Source organism: Numenius arquata, chromosome 10, assembly GCF_964106895.1.
Source record: "Numenius arquata chromosome 10, bNumArq3.hap1.1, whole genome shotgun sequence".
Taxonomy (NCBI): Eukaryota; Metazoa; Chordata; class Aves; order Charadriiformes; family Scolopacidae; genus Numenius; species Numenius arquata.
The window spans coordinates 8229208-8246636 of record NC_133585.1 but is presented as its reverse complement, the minus strand read 5'-3'; the positions used below and the strand labels follow the sequence as shown (position 1 = coordinate 8246636).

At 37.5% G+C, this 17429-nt stretch overlaps 1 protein-coding gene across 1 annotated transcript in view; it reads left to right on the top strand.

Annotated features, from left to right (window-relative positions):
• DLG5 (discs large MAGUK scaffold protein 5) overlaps positions 1 to 17429 on the top strand; it is a 108926-nt gene that overhangs the window by 80928 nt on the left and 10569 nt on the right. The window contains exons 12-23 of the mRNA XM_074154330.1: positions 329 to 504; positions 1027 to 1130; positions 1852 to 1944; positions 2863 to 3882; positions 5659 to 5797; positions 8197 to 8341; positions 8853 to 8974; positions 9990 to 10079; positions 11297 to 11465; positions 15306 to 15468; positions 16383 to 16516; positions 17088 to 17252. Of these exons, the coding sequence (XP_074010431.1) occupies positions 329 to 504; positions 1027 to 1130; positions 1852 to 1944; positions 2863 to 3882; positions 5659 to 5797; positions 8197 to 8341; positions 8853 to 8974; positions 9990 to 10079; positions 11297 to 11465; positions 15306 to 15468; positions 16383 to 16516; positions 17088 to 17252 (2520 nt within the window). The remainder of the gene's footprint in view (positions 1 to 328; positions 505 to 1026; positions 1131 to 1851; positions 1945 to 2862; positions 3883 to 5658; positions 5798 to 8196; positions 8342 to 8852; positions 8975 to 9989; positions 10080 to 11296; positions 11466 to 15305; positions 15469 to 16382; positions 16517 to 17087; positions 17253 to 17429) is intronic.

Genomic DNA, 17429 nt, shown 5'->3' with positions numbered 1-17429 from the left:
GGGACGGCAGGGGGAAAGGAGTAGAGCAAGGGATAATTTGAAACTCGCTCCTGTTCTTAGTGTCCTCTGTCCAAAGAGTTGCTTTTAAGTAAGGAGTAGTCATTACTGATTTGAGGATATACTTTTGCTAGGGAAATAAAAACTAGAAGTCCTGGTTTTCATTTAGCTGCTATTTAATGCTTTTTCAGGAATGAAGAACTCCAGATAATTAAGGATTAGCATATTGAGATCAGCTCTGTTGCATCCCTTTTCATGAATGTTAATCATGTGCTGTGCCCAGCTAAGTGTGCTTGTAACACGGATCTGCTTATTTCTGTTTATCTGCCAGAGTGAATGATTGGTTACTGAAGATAAATGATGTAGATCTTACTAATAAGGATAAAAAACAAGTTATAAAAGCTGTTCTAAATGGAGGAGGTGTTATTAACATGGTGGTTCGAAGAAGGAAGTCCTTAGGTGGGCGAGTGATAACACCTCTTCACATCAATGTTTCCGGACATAAAGGTAACGGCTATAAAGGCTGTATATAAATGATACAAGTTTGTTCAGCCAAAAATGGCTTGACGTAAAGGTACATGTTCTGAGTCTCCTTAAATCCTGCTAAAGCTGTTACTACCTCCTAGATTAAGGATTTTCATTAGTTGTTCTTAGCAAACTAAGAATGCTCATATTGATGATGGCTTTATTCGATAAGTACAGGTTTTCTTTTTTGTTCTTGGGTGGGTTTTGTTTTCAGGTTTTTTTAATACTTAGTTCTAGTTAGCTGCCTGCCTGCAGTGTTGCTGGGAGTCTAAACAAGACTGCTAAACCCATCAGTTACCCCAGCTTTGTATGATTATATTAAATTTTGGGATATATCCTTATTTCCCCCCACTGTGTTCTTATTTCTTTAAAAGGGTTTTCAGAAACTGCAATTTAGTTGGTTTGGTACATAGATTTCTTTCTTGTGTGGGCAGTTCAGATATGCTGTTTCAGCAAGGTATTTGAATTGCAGGGATAAATTCATGTTTGTTTTGTGTACTTCAGACAGTGGGGTCAGTCTAGAAAATGGAGTATTTGTTGCTGCTGTTGTGCCCGGAAGCCCAGCTGCCAAAGAGGGTTCCCTTACTGTGGGAGATCGAATAATTGCTGTAAGTCTTATGAATGCATTCTTCTGTCTTTATTTTTCATCTATTTTAAAGGGTTATCATCGCTGCTACCCTTTAAGATCCCAAACTTTCTAATATTTTACTTTCACTATATTTCACCTTTTTGTATATTTACTAAATATTTATTATAAATTAATGTGTTTGTAGGCTGATTAATGTAATGTGCAGGTTATTTGCTACGCTGAGTTCATATGAGAATTTCTGACAGGGACACTGACTTACTCTTCACACTTGGCTTATATATAATGGTACTTGTGATTTTTATACTGAATAGGAAAGGTCAGTTCCAAAAAGACATCCCTTGGCTGGATGAAAGGTTTCTTGCCTTTTAATTATCACATCACAGATGTCATCCTTTTGGAGGGGAAGTTTTTCCCTGTGCATTTGCAGCCTTAAACGACCTGTCTGATTTATGACCCCCTATGAAACGGAAGGTGATTACTGTCCATGTACAAATGCATGGAGGCTAATATAGTGAAACAAGTGTTGTTACACTGTATCTCTAGTAGGAATAGCAAAATTGTAGTTAAGCAGCTTGTGTTTTTAGTGGAAAATGGGAAAAGACAGGACAAGGTCAACCAGACTTCAGTCATATATACATATAAAGCTAGTGTTTTCCTTGTCTCGGCAATGCTGCCTAAAGATGCTCCCTGCCTGCTGCCTTTGATTTACAGATGTCTGTTTTGGGTTTTTTTGTGTTTAGATCAATGGCATTGCACTAGATAATAAGTCGCTTACTGAATGTGAAGCTTTGATACGAAACTGTAGGGATTCCCTTACCCTGTCACTGATGAAGGTGAGTAGGAGAAGCTAAATTTGCAGAATTTTCTTGAACTTAGACTGAATTATTTAGTTTTTCGGGGAAGAGCATATGAAAAAATGAACATATCATCATGGGAAAGTCTCTGCTAAAAATAAGACTGTCTGGAAGCGTTTCACTGGTGGTAAACTCAACAACTATTTCCAAAGTAAGGCTATTGTGGCATCTGGTAGGAAATGAAACTTATTTATTGTTCTTCTTTCCCATTTGTTTGCTGGTCGCATGAAATGACTTCCAGCACAATTGCTTCTTTCTTCTTGGTTTTTGCTTCAGAGCTGCAGCAGTTCTGTACATGAAAGATAAACTCCCTCCTGACAGCAGAAAGGTTTGCTTTTAGTCAGGAGGGAGTTGTGCAGAAAACTGAACTCTGGCTATCATGAGGATTAAGTACAAGGCTTTCTTTTTCAGGCTTATTGCCATAAAAATTTTACTCTGTTTTGCTTATTGAGGTTAGAATCCCATTATGCTGGGCCTGTCACACAGGCTTTGTGAATGATAATTCCAGCTCCAGAGAGCTTGAGGTTTTAAGAAAGTAAAAAGATAAAATGTTCAAGGGAAAATGGGCCATGAAAGATGACTTACTGGCATCACTTAACAGAGGAAAAAGTAGAATGCAGGTCCCTTCACTGTCAGTACAGTGCTTCTGCCACAATGTGGAGTTGCCCTTCTGGAATTGTTCTGAAAATGTTTCAAAAGATTGTCAAGTTTCATTTTATCTGATGTTCTGTGTTTTGCATCTGCAAAGATTTTATTAAGCCATTCCCAACCATATCTATATACGTGTTGGTATATATTCAGGGATAGATAAACAAGGAGGCTAGAATATGCCTCATACTAAACAGAAGTCAGCCATCATAATAAGGTCGTAACTTGTTTGGGTTTGTTTTGTTTCAGGTTTTTCCTCAGAGTTCATCTTGGAGTGGTCAAAATATATTTGAAAATCTGAAGGATTCAGAAAAAATATCAAACTGTAGGGTTCATGCATCAGAGATACAAACCCAAAATAAAAGAAATCTGAAACTCAACAGCTCAACACAGACCGACATTTTCAATCCAGACATCATGGATGGCAAGAAGGACCAGAGTGATCAGGGCAGTGGTTCATTTTGCGATCATAAACCTTTCCCCAATAACACATTACGAGTAGACTCTCACAGGAACACAGTGCACAGTTGCCACAGTAATTCAGAACACAGTCTCAGCTCGTTCAGCCCAGAGACATACGGGGACCAAGGCTTTGGAGCTGTTGACTTGGACAACAGGAGGCTGCCTTATGAGCCTACAGGAGCTGACTGTATGATGGTTGAGACTGCGTTTGACAAAGGACATGGACCTAAGCATAGTGGTGGTACCTGGCCAAAAGTCATGGTTAATATCTCAGCAGCAGAAACAGAAAAGTTCTCCGTGTACAAAAAGCCAAAACAAAGGAAATCTATCTTTGATCTTGATACTTTCAAAAGACCACCAACTCCTCCCAAGCTGGAGTACCTGTCCCCTAATCAGGTGCCGGGCCATTCACCTCAGCCATCAAAAGCTGAAGTGGCTTCAACTCCTCCAACTCCTCCTAAGAGAAGTGACTCTATCAAATTTAAACATAAACAGCAGACAAGCTCTGCATCAGAGTCTACGGTAACAACTGGATCACCACCCACCAGTCCAGCCACTGCCCAGGCTCCAGTTTCCTTGGCACTTAAACAGGACTCTGCTACTCTCAAGGGGCGCAGCAGGAACGCTGGGCATTATTATCGGGAGGAGGGTATTGACTGCACTCATCTCTCTTCAAGGAAATCCTGTGAAGACGACATTGGCTTTCAAAGAGTTGAAGAGCCAGAGATTAAAAGACCAAGGCCAAAATCGGCTCCTGCACTGAGGCATAAAATGACCCCTATGCCCATTCCTAATCCTGCGCTTCAGGTAGAAACTTACTATATTGAAGCACAAAACTAGAAACCTTAAAGTGTATTTTCAGCGTGGTTATGGTTTTTCATCACAAGAAGCGAAGGCAGGAAAATTCTAATGTCTGCTTTTGGCACGTATATAGTAGCAAAACAAGATCAAGCTATTGAACACATTTGAGCAAGGGGTGTTTGCTTTACATAGAGCATTAGGTTGATCCATTAGCACTGATACTCCCATGTGATGTTATAGTGCCTTGTCATGAGCAGATATGTTGTCCTGGTTATAACTGTAGTAATATTAATATAGTAGGTGAAGAGTTTTCAACTGTGGCAAGGACACATGTAGGTGGGGAATAACACGTCAGAAATTTGCTAGCTGGAACAGAGGGAGTGGGTTTGGCACTCACTATTTAAAAGACCAGAAAAGATTGATAAGGACATGTTACAGTTGGCTCTACATATTGCCCAAGCAATATTGCAGATATCGTATAGGTGTTGGTTTGAGGTGAAGAAGAAAACTGTATAGTAGAATTAGAAATTTCTGGGTTTTAAGGTTATTTGATATATTAGTTAATTTAAGTTTCTAGGGTTAAATTAGGACAAGGTTCTGTGATGATTTTTTTTTTTCTTTCAACCTTCCTTAATTTCTCCCCCATCCTTCCAGAAAATAGGCAGAACCTTGTAACTCTAAAGTTGTTGTTGACTAGAGAGCAGAAGTGATTTTTGCCTCAGAGTGGACACAATTCACTCTGAAAATTTCTCTCTGGTCGAATCGTCTTTGTGCACTACGGCTACGTCAGGCTGCGTAACAGTTGTGTTCAGTCTGCGTGTATTCATTGCTGAAGCAATGTTTATAATATCAAAAGTACATATATAGAGTATGCAGCGTAGTTTAATTTGTTTCCATATTGGGTGGTGTCACTTTCCTTAGTTGTGTATATACAGAGTTAAGTTTGTGTACTTTGATAAGTTGAAAAATTTAAGACAATTTTCATCCTACTAATACACCTGTGGTGGTGATAGTGTCTTGGTTCTAAGAAGGTACGTCTGCATTTTATAGTCTTTGTGCTCTCAGTAACTGTTCATTTTATTAAAATACTGCTGTCATAAAAACTGTAAGTACCTTTTCAGTAATTATTTTTCACTTATTACATACTTCAATGTCATGTTTTGTGTTGTACGTTTCAAGTGTGTAAACTCTGCATGCTGAGCCCTGAACTTGTATCTCTCCAGCATCACTGCCAGTAACTGAGCTATTCTCGTGTTTCTCGACTCGCTGGTGTCTATGCAGTATGTACAGAACAGAAGTTGTGATGGTTCCAAAATCTGAATTGCTCTGTTTAAGAGAAGTTGCTCCACACATACCTGAAAATACAGGCTTAGAGGAAAACACTTTCTGGCTTGTTAGCCAGGTCTTCTTTAGGAAACACGGGCAATAGTGGCTGACACAACAGTTGAAATGTCCTGTGAAAGCAGTATGTAAGAGGAGAAACCTAACTAAATGCCAGGTGTTTTATTGTGAAGGAAAGTATACCAGTTAAGTTGCAAACATTGGCCTAGAAAGATTACAAAATAATAAAAAGAAATAATGGAGCAAGCTAGAAGAAGGAAGGGGTAGAAGTGAATGGCATCACTGAAAGGTAAAGGTGTAACCAGCGCTGTGGTGGAGAGCATGTTCTGCAATAGATACTACAAAGTTTGAAGTTGCTTACTACCTACAAAATTTGGCTACTTTATTTTTATTTCTTCTGAATCTCCAGCTTACTTTAATCAAATTGCTATGTTTTTGTAGGTGCAGAAGTATGCTCCAGCTAGTGAGGAACATCTGTCTCCAGAGCTACAGGAATGGGCACCGTATTCCCCAAAACGGTCCGCTAGGCACAGCGATGGCTTTGTGCCAGCTGCCTTGTATGCTGGCAGCATGTCAGCAGGTGAGTGGCAGAACTCGTACTTTCTAGGAATGCCCCAAGGAATTTGTCCATATTGGACAATATTGGGGATTGGTTGTTATAAGTGCAGAACAAGCATGACCCACAAAACATATTTCCATGGTCTGTTGGAATCTGAACGTGGTCTGCTCGGCTTTTGGACTGTAAAGTAGTGAAACCTGTTTAAGAATCATTAAGAAAACAGAGTAACTCATCAGTTTCTGTGCAGATGATTTTTGAATACATTAGGGGTGAACAAGGTGTAGCCTATCCTGCACTACTGCACTTATTACTACTTACTACAGGTAAGATTTCCAGTATTTTTGAAAGTAAACAGTCCATGGAGGTGTCCCAAGCTTGAGATGCTAAACTTCTGAAATACTTCCAAGGAAAAAGATTTGATGTTCAGAAAGTACAACATATTGGAGTATCCTGAGTGCCAAAACTGGTTGTGATCTTAATCTAAATTAGGGATTAATTGCCAATGTGTTTGAGATACTAAGCTGCCGAAGAGGGGACTCACAAGCAGCTCACACAGAAATCAGTGTAATCGGGTAGAACAGAAAATGGTTAGTGTGTTGTCTCAGTTTTCATTGAAGAGTTGTTGGTATTGAGGTTCATGTTAGCAGGTTTTAAATTGGCACGGACTAAATGGAGTGCTTCAGGAGCTAATTAGGTTATCGTGTGCTAGTTGTTTTGAACTGATCAAGAAGCATTTACTTAGACCTGGTAAACTTGTTGCCAGATGGATTGTTCAGTCTTTAGTGTAGCAGCTGCATACAAAACTTGATTTTCAAATCAAGACAATACTGATTTTTATGAGTTTACCCTCAATTCTTTGGAAAGCCCTGAACTCCTGCATGTTCTAGAAATTATGGAAGACTTTCTTCTTAATGGAGACCATGAAGGATGTAATGACTTGTGTATCTGAAACAATGGACAGCTTCAAACCCTGTTGTCCCAACCAATTTTCAGAATGTAAAGGCATGCTCAAGATTAGCTAAGATCAAAGAAGCTTTTGCTCTTCTTTGATTTCTTGTTCTCTCTTTTAATGATAGTAGAAAAAGTATTAAAAGGTATTATTTCTAAATAAAAGCTTTATCTTATCATAATATCTTTGCATAATAACCCAATCAAGTCAAACCTTACATTCAACAATATGATTGTATCTCTTGAAATGTGAACAAGTTTTTGCTATTATATTCTGTGCTACCAACTCATTTAAGAGAAAACTGGTCAAATAGCCTTTGGCTGAATCATAGAATAGTTTGGGTTGGAGGGGGACCTTTAAAGGTCATCAAGTCCAACCCCCATACAATGGGCAGGGACATCTTCAACTAGATCAGGTTGCTCAGAGCCCCATCCGACCTGACCTTGAATGTTTCCGTTACCCCTTGTCCTATTGCAACAGGCCCTGCTGAAAAGTTTGTCCCCATCTTTCCCGTAGGCCCCCTTTAGGTACTGTAAGGCTGCTATAAGGTCTTCCCAGATCCAGGCTGAACAACCCCAACCCCAACTCTCAGCCTGTCCTCACAGCAGAGTTGTTCCAGTCCTCTGATCGTTTTTGTGACCTCCTCTGGACCCGTTCCAACAGGTCCATTTCTTTCCTGTGTGGAGGGCCCCAGAGCTGGACGCAGTGCTCCAGGTGGGGGTCTCACGAGAGTGGAGTAGAGGGGCAGAATCGCCTCCCTGGACCTGCTGGCCATGCTGCTTCTGACGCAGCCCAGGATGCAGTTGGCTTTGAAGTCTGAGAGTGCACATTGCCGACTCGTGTCCAGCTTCTCATCCAGCAGTACCCACAGGTCCTTCTTGGCGGGGCTGCTCTCAGTTTGTTGAGTACTGAAGGATGAGTGTACTTTAAAGAACAGCTTTAGAAATAAGTTTAATAAAAAAATAAATATTGAAGTACTGTAAAGTCATAGGACACACTAGAAGTGGGAGTCTTTGAGGAAACAGAAGAGGAACAAGAATCATTTTAGCTGCAGTCAGTTCAAGTACCAAATAAAAAGTTGTGTCCCTGTCAGATGACTATTCAGAGAGAAATGCCGAATTTTTGTTGTTGTATAAAAGTTTGATACTTGAAACGAGAAAATCTTTTAGTTACCAGTACATATTAAAATGATATACTGTGAATTACTTCATTTTTTGGTAATCTAATCCACTTTATTACTGTCTCATTACAAAATTATAATCCAGATTTTAAATAGGCATCTACTACTTAAAAGGTGTCCCATGGTGCTTAATAATGTGTTTATCTGTATGCTAATAATTTTTATTTATAGATACATGTTCATACATGCAAATGTTACAATATATAATTATATCAATATTTAAATTTATTTAAATCTGTAGTTTATATGCTAATCATGTTGGTAAGAATGTACTTTTGTCATCTTAAGCAGGTACTGTACCAAGAAGCTTAGCACCGTGCCCTGCAGTAACTGCTGTCATGAGAAATCCAATCTATACTGCCTGGAGCCACAGAGTTCACACCAGCAATTGCCCATCAGTCGCCAGCCAAATATGCCATCAGCATCTGCATCCCAGGTGTTTTGGAATTTATATCTCTTTTGTTTTCATTAGGATGAAATTGCTTCTGGTAGTTGTTTTATACAGTGCAGAGTGAAACACACTGCTATGGTGTGTTATTTTGACCCAGTGTTCTCAAAACTATTATTGCATAGAAGTGATGTGCCAGTTGTTTTCATGTCTTTCAGTAAGTGATGGATTAGGTTTCCCTCTGCTCCTCTGGCTGATATTGACAAAGAAATTCATTTTCTTTAATGAACTAATTTCTAATGTTTTTTTTTCTTGTCCTTGCCAGAACAAATAAAGCCTTCCTCTTTTTTTTTTTTTTAATAGCACTTTCCACTATTTTTCCTCTGACTTATCTTGATTAATAAAATGGTGGGACAATTGGGAAGTGGGAAGGAGATGAGCATTCATTTTATTCATTAGCTCAGGGATAACCAAAACTATTTGTTTGCCAATTTTCTATTTGCTGAGGTTCTTTACCCAGTTCTAACTGCTGCCCTATTCTCCTTTTCTTTTGATGCAGCTCCCAGCACCAAGGTCGCCTGAGTTTGGACCTAAGTCATAAACACTCCAGTGACTACTCTGAAAATTCACGTACAAGAGCATCTCATGGCTCAAATTCATTACCATCCAGTGCAAGACTTGGTAACTAGCTTTTCTGATTTATTTCCTATGGGACTCCTATATGTTGGAGACAAAGAATAAATGGAAAATTCCTTAAGTACGTGTGCTATGGGATTGTCATGGCTAGCAAAACCTAAACCTGTGTTCCTTTGCTTCATTTTTTGTGGTTTTATGACTAAAGGTGTACCGTGGAAATAGCTGTATTTAATTCATTCTTTACAGTCCCTTTAAAATGCTGTGTGTGTCTGTGTGAGTGATTCTCCTTTCCGTGCCTGTTACTGTTTGGAAGTACCTTTATAAAGATGGGAGGAGCAGCCTTGGTATTTTTGAGGTTCAGTGAGGTGGAGAGAAGAGTAAAGGAGAGAGCCCCAAGAACAGAAAATCAGGGATGACTAATGACCTAATATAAATTGTGTTGTTGGAAGATAAGTTACACTTACGTTTACTTGGTTGACATGTAAGATTGTTTATATTTTTCCTAGTAATACCAAAATGACATTTTAACATTTTAGGACTTTTAAATTTTTAAATTATGTAATAACTTTTTTGTGCATGTTTGTGTTCCTGTGTTCCATCAATGATTGGCAGTTGCATCTGAACAGAGCATGGCAGCTTTGTAACCACAGCAAAAAATGGCATAACAGTTTGCAAACTGTCAAAAAAAAATACATATTCACCCAAACAGAATGTAATCAGAATATTTTAAATGCCTTTTGGAAAGTCCTGTGGATTTTTAGTAAACAGAGATATTAGCCTCTCGCTTGGACTTCAAATTAAGTTTCATTTGATGGAAAATATTAAAAATGCGTTTCACTGTATTGCTGCATTGTGCTCTGTTCATACTGACTGTGTAATCCAGACATTTTACTAGAAATACGATATATCACAAAATATACGAGGGCAATCATCAAGCCTTGTGCATAAATTCAGAGGCCATTTTAATGCTCATTGAAGAAGCAGAATCTAAATGTACTTTTTTGCTCAATGTAGTTGCTTTTACTTTTATCATTGTAATGTTTTCTTGTTGTAAAAATAGGTTCTTCGAGTAACTTGCAATACAGAACAGAACGAATTAAGATCCCTTTAACACCAAGATACCCGAGGTCCATGATGGGCTCTGACAGAGGTGAATTATTTCATAAGTAATTTTAGTTGTACTATTTTCGGTATTACCAATCCAAACTCTTTGCAGTTGTTAAATCAGATTGCGCCAAAATCTAGATATGACAGTTTTATTAAGGTTAGAAAATTTCATTTTGCCACAGAAAGGTAAAAAAACCCCGAACTTTCTAATGAAAGTTGACTTTTAGTTGACTCTAGGATGTGGCACACTAAAGAAAAAGTGCACAAAAAAGTAAGAATAAACATTGCCGTTTACAGTTGTAGTTTTCTTACAGAATGATGTCTCAAAAGTTTTAATAGTGAGATGATTATGTATATTATTTTGCATATTGCTGATTGTAAATTATATTTTGAAAATGCAGTGAAAATATTTTAGTACTTCACTCAGAATTGCTTGGTGGAGGATATTTAAAGACATGGTACAAATACCAGTTGGAGTGCTGGAGAGCTGTAGAATTCAGAGATTGATGACAGTAAAAAGCAACTCTTCACTGCCATCATTACTCAAACGTTCTCTAGCCTCAACGGATTGTATGCAGTGCTTTTCTGAACTTGGCAAATATAATTATTACAGACGGCTTTCCTTTGTGATTAGTAATTTGGGATTTATTTTCTGTAGCTTTTTCAGAGGAGGCAAACTGAATGTTCCTGTCAGGGCACTGGTTCAGTACGTTGCTCAGGGAGGGTACAACCAGGGAAGAGACGCAAACAAAGTCACATCAAGCTTGTTTGAAATTGCCAGACTTTTCCTGTCTCTCTGAATGATTCATGCTGGGCTTTTGTTGGTGTTTCAGGTGTTCCATAAGGTATCTCATACCTGAAAGAAAAGTCTATACATAAATATTTAATTTGAAAATAAACCTACATATTAAATTTTTTATTTTACTTCTCCTTCCCTGATTTTTATTATTTTTCTTTAACTTTGCATTGCTAAGTGTTTGCAGACATGCATATGGTGTAGCTTGCCTGCAACCTCCTCTTCTTGTTGAGAATGACAGGAGTTGTGTGCACACTTAGAGAGGACAGATTTGACATGCAGTCATTAAGGACAGTAAGTTTGCACTCTCTGAAATTAGTTACCTGGTCTCCTGAAGCTTCTTACGTGGTTAACAGAGTGCTAGTGAACAGTGGGTCCTCTGTCTTGTCTCAGATGTTTATGGTCTCCTTTACTATGCCTGTGTAGATGCAGGATACTAAAACTCAACTGTTGATTTTCCATAGGCTCCTTGTCACACTCTGAATGTAGCAGTCCCAGCTTGATAACTCCTCCACAGTCACCTCTGAACTTGGAAACGTCTTCCTTTGCCAGCAGCCAGTCTCAGAACTCCCTTTCTACGTTACCTAGGATTTCTATTAGCCCAGTATCTATTGGAGAACGTAGAAAAGATAGGTAAGGTCCCCACGTTACTGCTTTTAATACAAACATGTTGAGGAAATTTTGTACATTTGTTTATTGGGCTGAAGGAAGGGGAACATTTAATTTAAATGACAAATACGTAGATACAGAGGTGCATCTCATCTGTTCTTATTTTCTTCACAAAGTATGTAAGAGGTCTCTGTGGTATTTTTTCTTCTGCTTCAAAACTGAAGAGTAGATTCTTCAGTTTAGAAAATGAAGGAATTTCATAAGGGTTTTATTTCTTCCATGTTAGATTAATGGCCACGCAAGAGTGGTCTAAATTGGAATATACGCCTTCAGCTGAATTACCTCAAATGCTTGTTCTGTAACACTAAATAAAATGAAGACCTAGTAACATCTGATAGCTAAATATCAGGTGCCTTAGCATTGTAGAATATGAGCTCTAACCACTGTGCCTTGATTCAATTTAGCCAGATAACATGAAAAATTGAGGGCATAGCTGTGCAAGAACATATCCATATGTACAGATGCAATTTTACCACTGTGACTGATCCCTTTGGCTGCACCTGGACCACTGCTAGCGATAGCATAAAGTATATGTATAGCTGCTTGCAAAATTTGAACCAGATATGACAGCTTTCTTAAAAACATAAGTTTTGTGTTTTAACGACTTTCTATATCTCATGATGGATATTTTCAAGATGTGTCGCTTATGGTATCCGTCCTGGACATCTGATTTCGTTTTATCATGATCTGGCTAGACTGACTATATGAGAAAGTTTGCATGCATTCAAAGCATTGAACAGCAAGACACAAATCTGAATCAGGCTTTTATTTGTAGTAAGGCAGCTGAATGCCATTCTGGCAGTGTAAAGGAGCTATGATGTGTTGGAATAGATTTCATTTATGTGGACTTCAAGACTCCTTTGTATTGCTTGATTCATGTAAAAGAACTGACCATAAAAAATGTGAATGATAAAGTAAGAAGGATTTTCTGTATTTTAAGTTTTTGTGGTAGTAATAAAAAGTTATTCATAAAATGTTACATGAAATTTTTTTCTCGTTTAAAGAATCAGTAACTAAGTTATTGTAGTAACTATAGAATGTATATTGCATACAAAGGACAATGTTACTTTGAAAGGGAACGTTAAAAAGGTTTCTATGAACTTTCATTCTTTCTTACTTCAGTGTGACTTGTACTATGTGTACTCAATTTGTGTTCTCATATAAGTGTTCCTCTAATTGTCACTTGCAAATTCAAAGTCAGAATTTCTTTCCTCTTTCACATGGCTAATGATGTATAACGTTCAGCTGATAAAGCTAGGTTTTTGACACCCCTATAACTTTGTGTCTCTGAGCACAAGATACAAGTTCTGATCTCTGGGAAATAACAATTTCTGTTAACGCTGATCAGACGATTGAAGTACAGTCAGATTCCAGCCCCTTCACTCGTGCTGTGCATATGTATAAACCATAGTCTGAATTGACTTTCGAAAAAGAATATAATTCTAAGGTTTGTTGTTTTTTTAAAAGCAAAACAAAAAAGTAACAAACGCAAACAGTTCCTAATTTAGGAAAGTGGCTAATTTAAATCTATCCTAAGAAGGGGTTTGAAGATGCCTAGATAACATTCTTAAATGGTTATTTGGTTGTATAATTCTTTCTGTTCCCCACAAAATACAAGTAACTCACTTGGCCTTTCCCCAGATAAAATTAATAATGATGAAAAAAAAATAATCAATGTTTCTGTTTGTTCTGTTTATTTTAATTTAAATGAAAATTAAAAGATCTGATCAATTAAGACTTTTTTCTAATCAGTGTTTAGTGATTCTGGCAGGCAGTCTGAGTGTTATAGAAGAGTGCACTTCACTTGATTTTAGTGACACTGCTTATCAAGTAAGACACCTTTTTGATGTTATCATTCTGTTTTACTTTATTGTTGATTCCCTACTACATACATTACTAGTTACCTTTCATTTTGTATTTACTAGAATTCCGTGATCCTGTGCAATTTGTATGGGTTTGATTCTTTCTTATTCCTATCCAAAACAAACAAAACAAATTTAAAAATGCATGTGGTAGATAGAAAGCAGAAAAGTGCAATCAATAAAGTTTAGAAAGATGTAATTTTAGTTTTCAGTGAGGTAGTATGCCTTGGTCAATTGTATAATTTTAAGAAGCTTCATATGACGTCATGGTTTACATGCTCATAATGAGTTAAAAAAAAAAAAAAAGAAAAGTTCATAAATTGCCTTTTTCTGGGAGTTAGCACAGCTTAGTTAAGCTGTGCTCCATACAAACAATGTGGACTTCAGTTTAAGTTTGATGGTAGTAAACCTACTTTATCTTCATTTCATTGATAGCCAAGCTCTGAGGGCGTGACCTCTAACAGTGATGTTGATGTTATAAGATTACTGCGTTCCAGAGCTTCATTCATATCAGCAGCCAGTTCTTAGGTTTTTATGCATTAATAAGCTGGCATACTATTATGCCCTTGCTGCAGAAGGCTACCAAATAGTTACCTAGAAGACTATGGCACTAAGCTTAATTTATGAAATGATGTCTTCTTCTGTCCGCCCACAGCCCCAAGTCCTGCTCTTTCCAAAAATATCTTCCTTCAGCCTGGCTCACATTTAGTAGCAGTGAGTAAAGTCCGGTTAACTCATCTGGTCTCTGAACAGCACAATTAAACTAGTTTAAGCAGTTGGCACAATTTAGGGAATGGTTATATGATAATTAAGTGTTAGAAAAGAAAACATTCAAATTAATGCATGTCAAATGTAGAAAAATACAATTGAAACAAAAAATACATCACACCCTAGTACCCAAGCCGATTCATTCAGAACAAGCTCAACTGTTAATATCTAATGGTGCCTTTTGCTGTGTAGACATTATTAAGTTCAGAGTAATACAAAGCAGCACTTTTTAAGAGGCTACTCTTTGTTTATACGCACCATGAAGGGACCAGCCCTATTTGTACAGGTGGGGGCATCCTAACTATGGGGGGAGGAAAGGGGAATGTGTCAGGGTTTTCTTTTGTATAAGCCAGTCTCTTGTTATACTTACTAGTGTCTTACTACTGTGTGTCTTTTTCTAAGTGTTCTTTTCTTCTCAAATCTTCTACATCTTTCAGATATCTGTTCCGTAATAGGTCTTTTCTGAGAATCCCTGTGGCTCCTAGGCCTAGGTTCTCATCACTAAGGAGTTTGAGGTTGGCCTGATATAAGGTTGTCCTTCTCGAGCAGTATTGCGCACTTTGTGCTATTTTACATGTTTGGATAATTGCCCTGAGGAGAATTTGCATGGTAATTGTAATGCTACCATGCAAACTGCTGTCTTAATGGCTTGAGTTTGCAACTGCTTAATTTTCATTACTAATTTATGTTTCCCTGCATACAAATATGAAATCTGATATTTGTGCATTGTTGTCCTTTGGGTTACCACCACATTATTTATGATGTTTATTTTCACTAGCAATAAAGACTCATAGCATTTATATTTGTAACATACCTTTCCGGAATATGGTTTGTAAATGACATATTATATACAGTGGTTCAATTACTTTTATATAATATGCATCTGGAAGCTTCTTTCCTGCCAACTTCACCATCGTGCTATTTATAATTCATATTTACCATAATGTTTTAGAGCAGTCATGTACCTGGTATACCTTTACTTCTGCCACTGTACATTGCATGGTGTTAAAGGAATGCATTTAAGACAATTGACAGGAATTTTTTTTAAAGTAACTGTTTAAACCTATTGTATCATTACAGTTCAGACAGACATAAAGTATTGCATGTAACTTTGACGTTGTGATGGTTCAAGTGCAATTTTGTCCAAATCAGTTTTAACTATCTCCTCTAAAAGGCCCTACATGGAAGAGCCACGTCATGTTAAAGTGCAGAAGGGTTCTGAGCCACTAGGGATTTCCATTGTGAGCGGAGAAAATGGTGGAATATTTGTCTCTAAAGTAACAGGTGGGAGCATTGCCCATCAAGCTGGCCTTGAGTATGGTGATCAGTTACTAGAGGTAAGTGTTTGCTTACTATTCCTATGGCTTAATGAATCAGTTCCTATGAATCCAGCCAGAACTGCCTTCCCCAAATGAGTATCTCGTGAAAGCTTGTGTGCTGTGAGATGTAGCAAAGGGTACTCTGTATTGCAATGTTCTAGTAAATGTGATTGTTGTGACCTTTTATCAGGCTTTATCATAAAATAATGTCTTTTGATGGTAGATCTGTGTTGCATCTTATATAGATATAATTAAATTTTAAGCTACCTAGTTTGGGTAATTAAAACAATGTAGTCCCAACACCATACTCTGCCTGATAAGGTGAGTAAATATTCAAGCAGCTGGCTTGTACTGAGTTTCATGCTGCTGTTGCTGTGCCATATCATTGCCTGAGGTACCTGGTTCCAAAAATATTGGGTAGGCTTTAGACTAGCTACAGTCACGGTTTTGCCTACAGTATCGGATAAACATGTGGAGGAGCAAGCTGCTTTGTAAATGTTAGATCTGTTCATGCTTATGTATGTTAAAGCATCTTCTGTTGCACAGTGTGTGGATGATACTACAACAGACCTGAATGGATCATGGATCTGAATTTATCTTTAAATCCTGAATTTATTCAGATCTGTGATTTGAACCAACTTATTAAATATAAGTGATATCAAATCATAACACAGCTCAGAATCCATATGTCTTTCAGTAGTAAAAAGTTTTTTAAATTCATAATCAGGTTACAAAGTATTTTATAATTACAGTGATTCCTTCCAAGGAGTAAACCCTAGGAATCATTGTATAGCAGCATTTCCATCCTGCTGTTTACCTCAGTGGAAAAAAGTCAGTGTTTAGACATTAAACTAATTAGGAGACTGAAAGAATGATTTTGCTAGTTTCCATCTGAAAATTTGACATCTTGATTTGTGCATTTTTTTCCATAGTTCAATGGAATAAATTTGAGAAATGCTACAGAGCAACAGGCTCGACTAATCATTGGACAGCAGTGTGACACCATTACAATTCTGGCTCAGTATAACCCACACATGTATCAGCTTGGCAATCATTCACGATCAAGGTAAGGCTGGCTAGGCTTTCAAAAAACTACTCTTTGGTCCATGCAGTTATCTAGCTAGTAGATAACTTCTGTACAGGTAATTACTTGCAAATATCAGCACGTTTGTGCTTATAAGAAGTGTGATTGCTTAGAAAGTAATGTGTGAATACATGCTTGTCGAAAAGAAAAATGCTTGATGCACCTACTATATTTTCTTTCTTATTTGGGCATAATCCTTAGATACGTTAAACTACAACCAAAGATGACCTCTTTCTAGGATTAAGAGATTCTAGTACTTCAAATAGGTTTTTAAATTGTTTTATAATTGAAGTTTCCAAAAACTAATTAGAGAAGGCATATGACCTAGTGAAATTATCCATCATATTTTAATGAATGATCACACTTCAAAACTGAGCTTTATCTTTCTCTTAGACTTATGGTGAACATATGTTATTTGGCGTGCTGTTTTGGGCTTTTTAGTTACTTTAAACTTGATCTACAGCCAGATTAAAAACTTTGTCTGTGTGGAAAATATTTGGCATTGGTTAAACACTAACTCTTTTATTCTTTTTTTTTTTTTTTCCCCTCTTAGTTCTCGCCTAGAACCTGTGAGTAATCATTCCACCCCTCAGGGCAGTGGAGCTGCAACGCCTGACAATCATTCCGTAATCGATACTGTGAGTGAACAGGATGAAGGAACAATGACACCCCCATCCAAACAAACCACACCGACTACAAGTCCCCGGAATTCCTTAAGGTATTAAGAGTAAAATTTTTGCTGTAAGGAAAACAAATGGTCAGGGCAGATGTGAAGGGTATTTAAAAATAAGTGTACTTCTCTGAATGCTGTGTCTGCTTGAAAAAAGTGAGCAGTCAAATTAAGTGGACCCCAGGATAAAAGTACATGTTTTCAGACTGTTTTTGAAAGATGGCC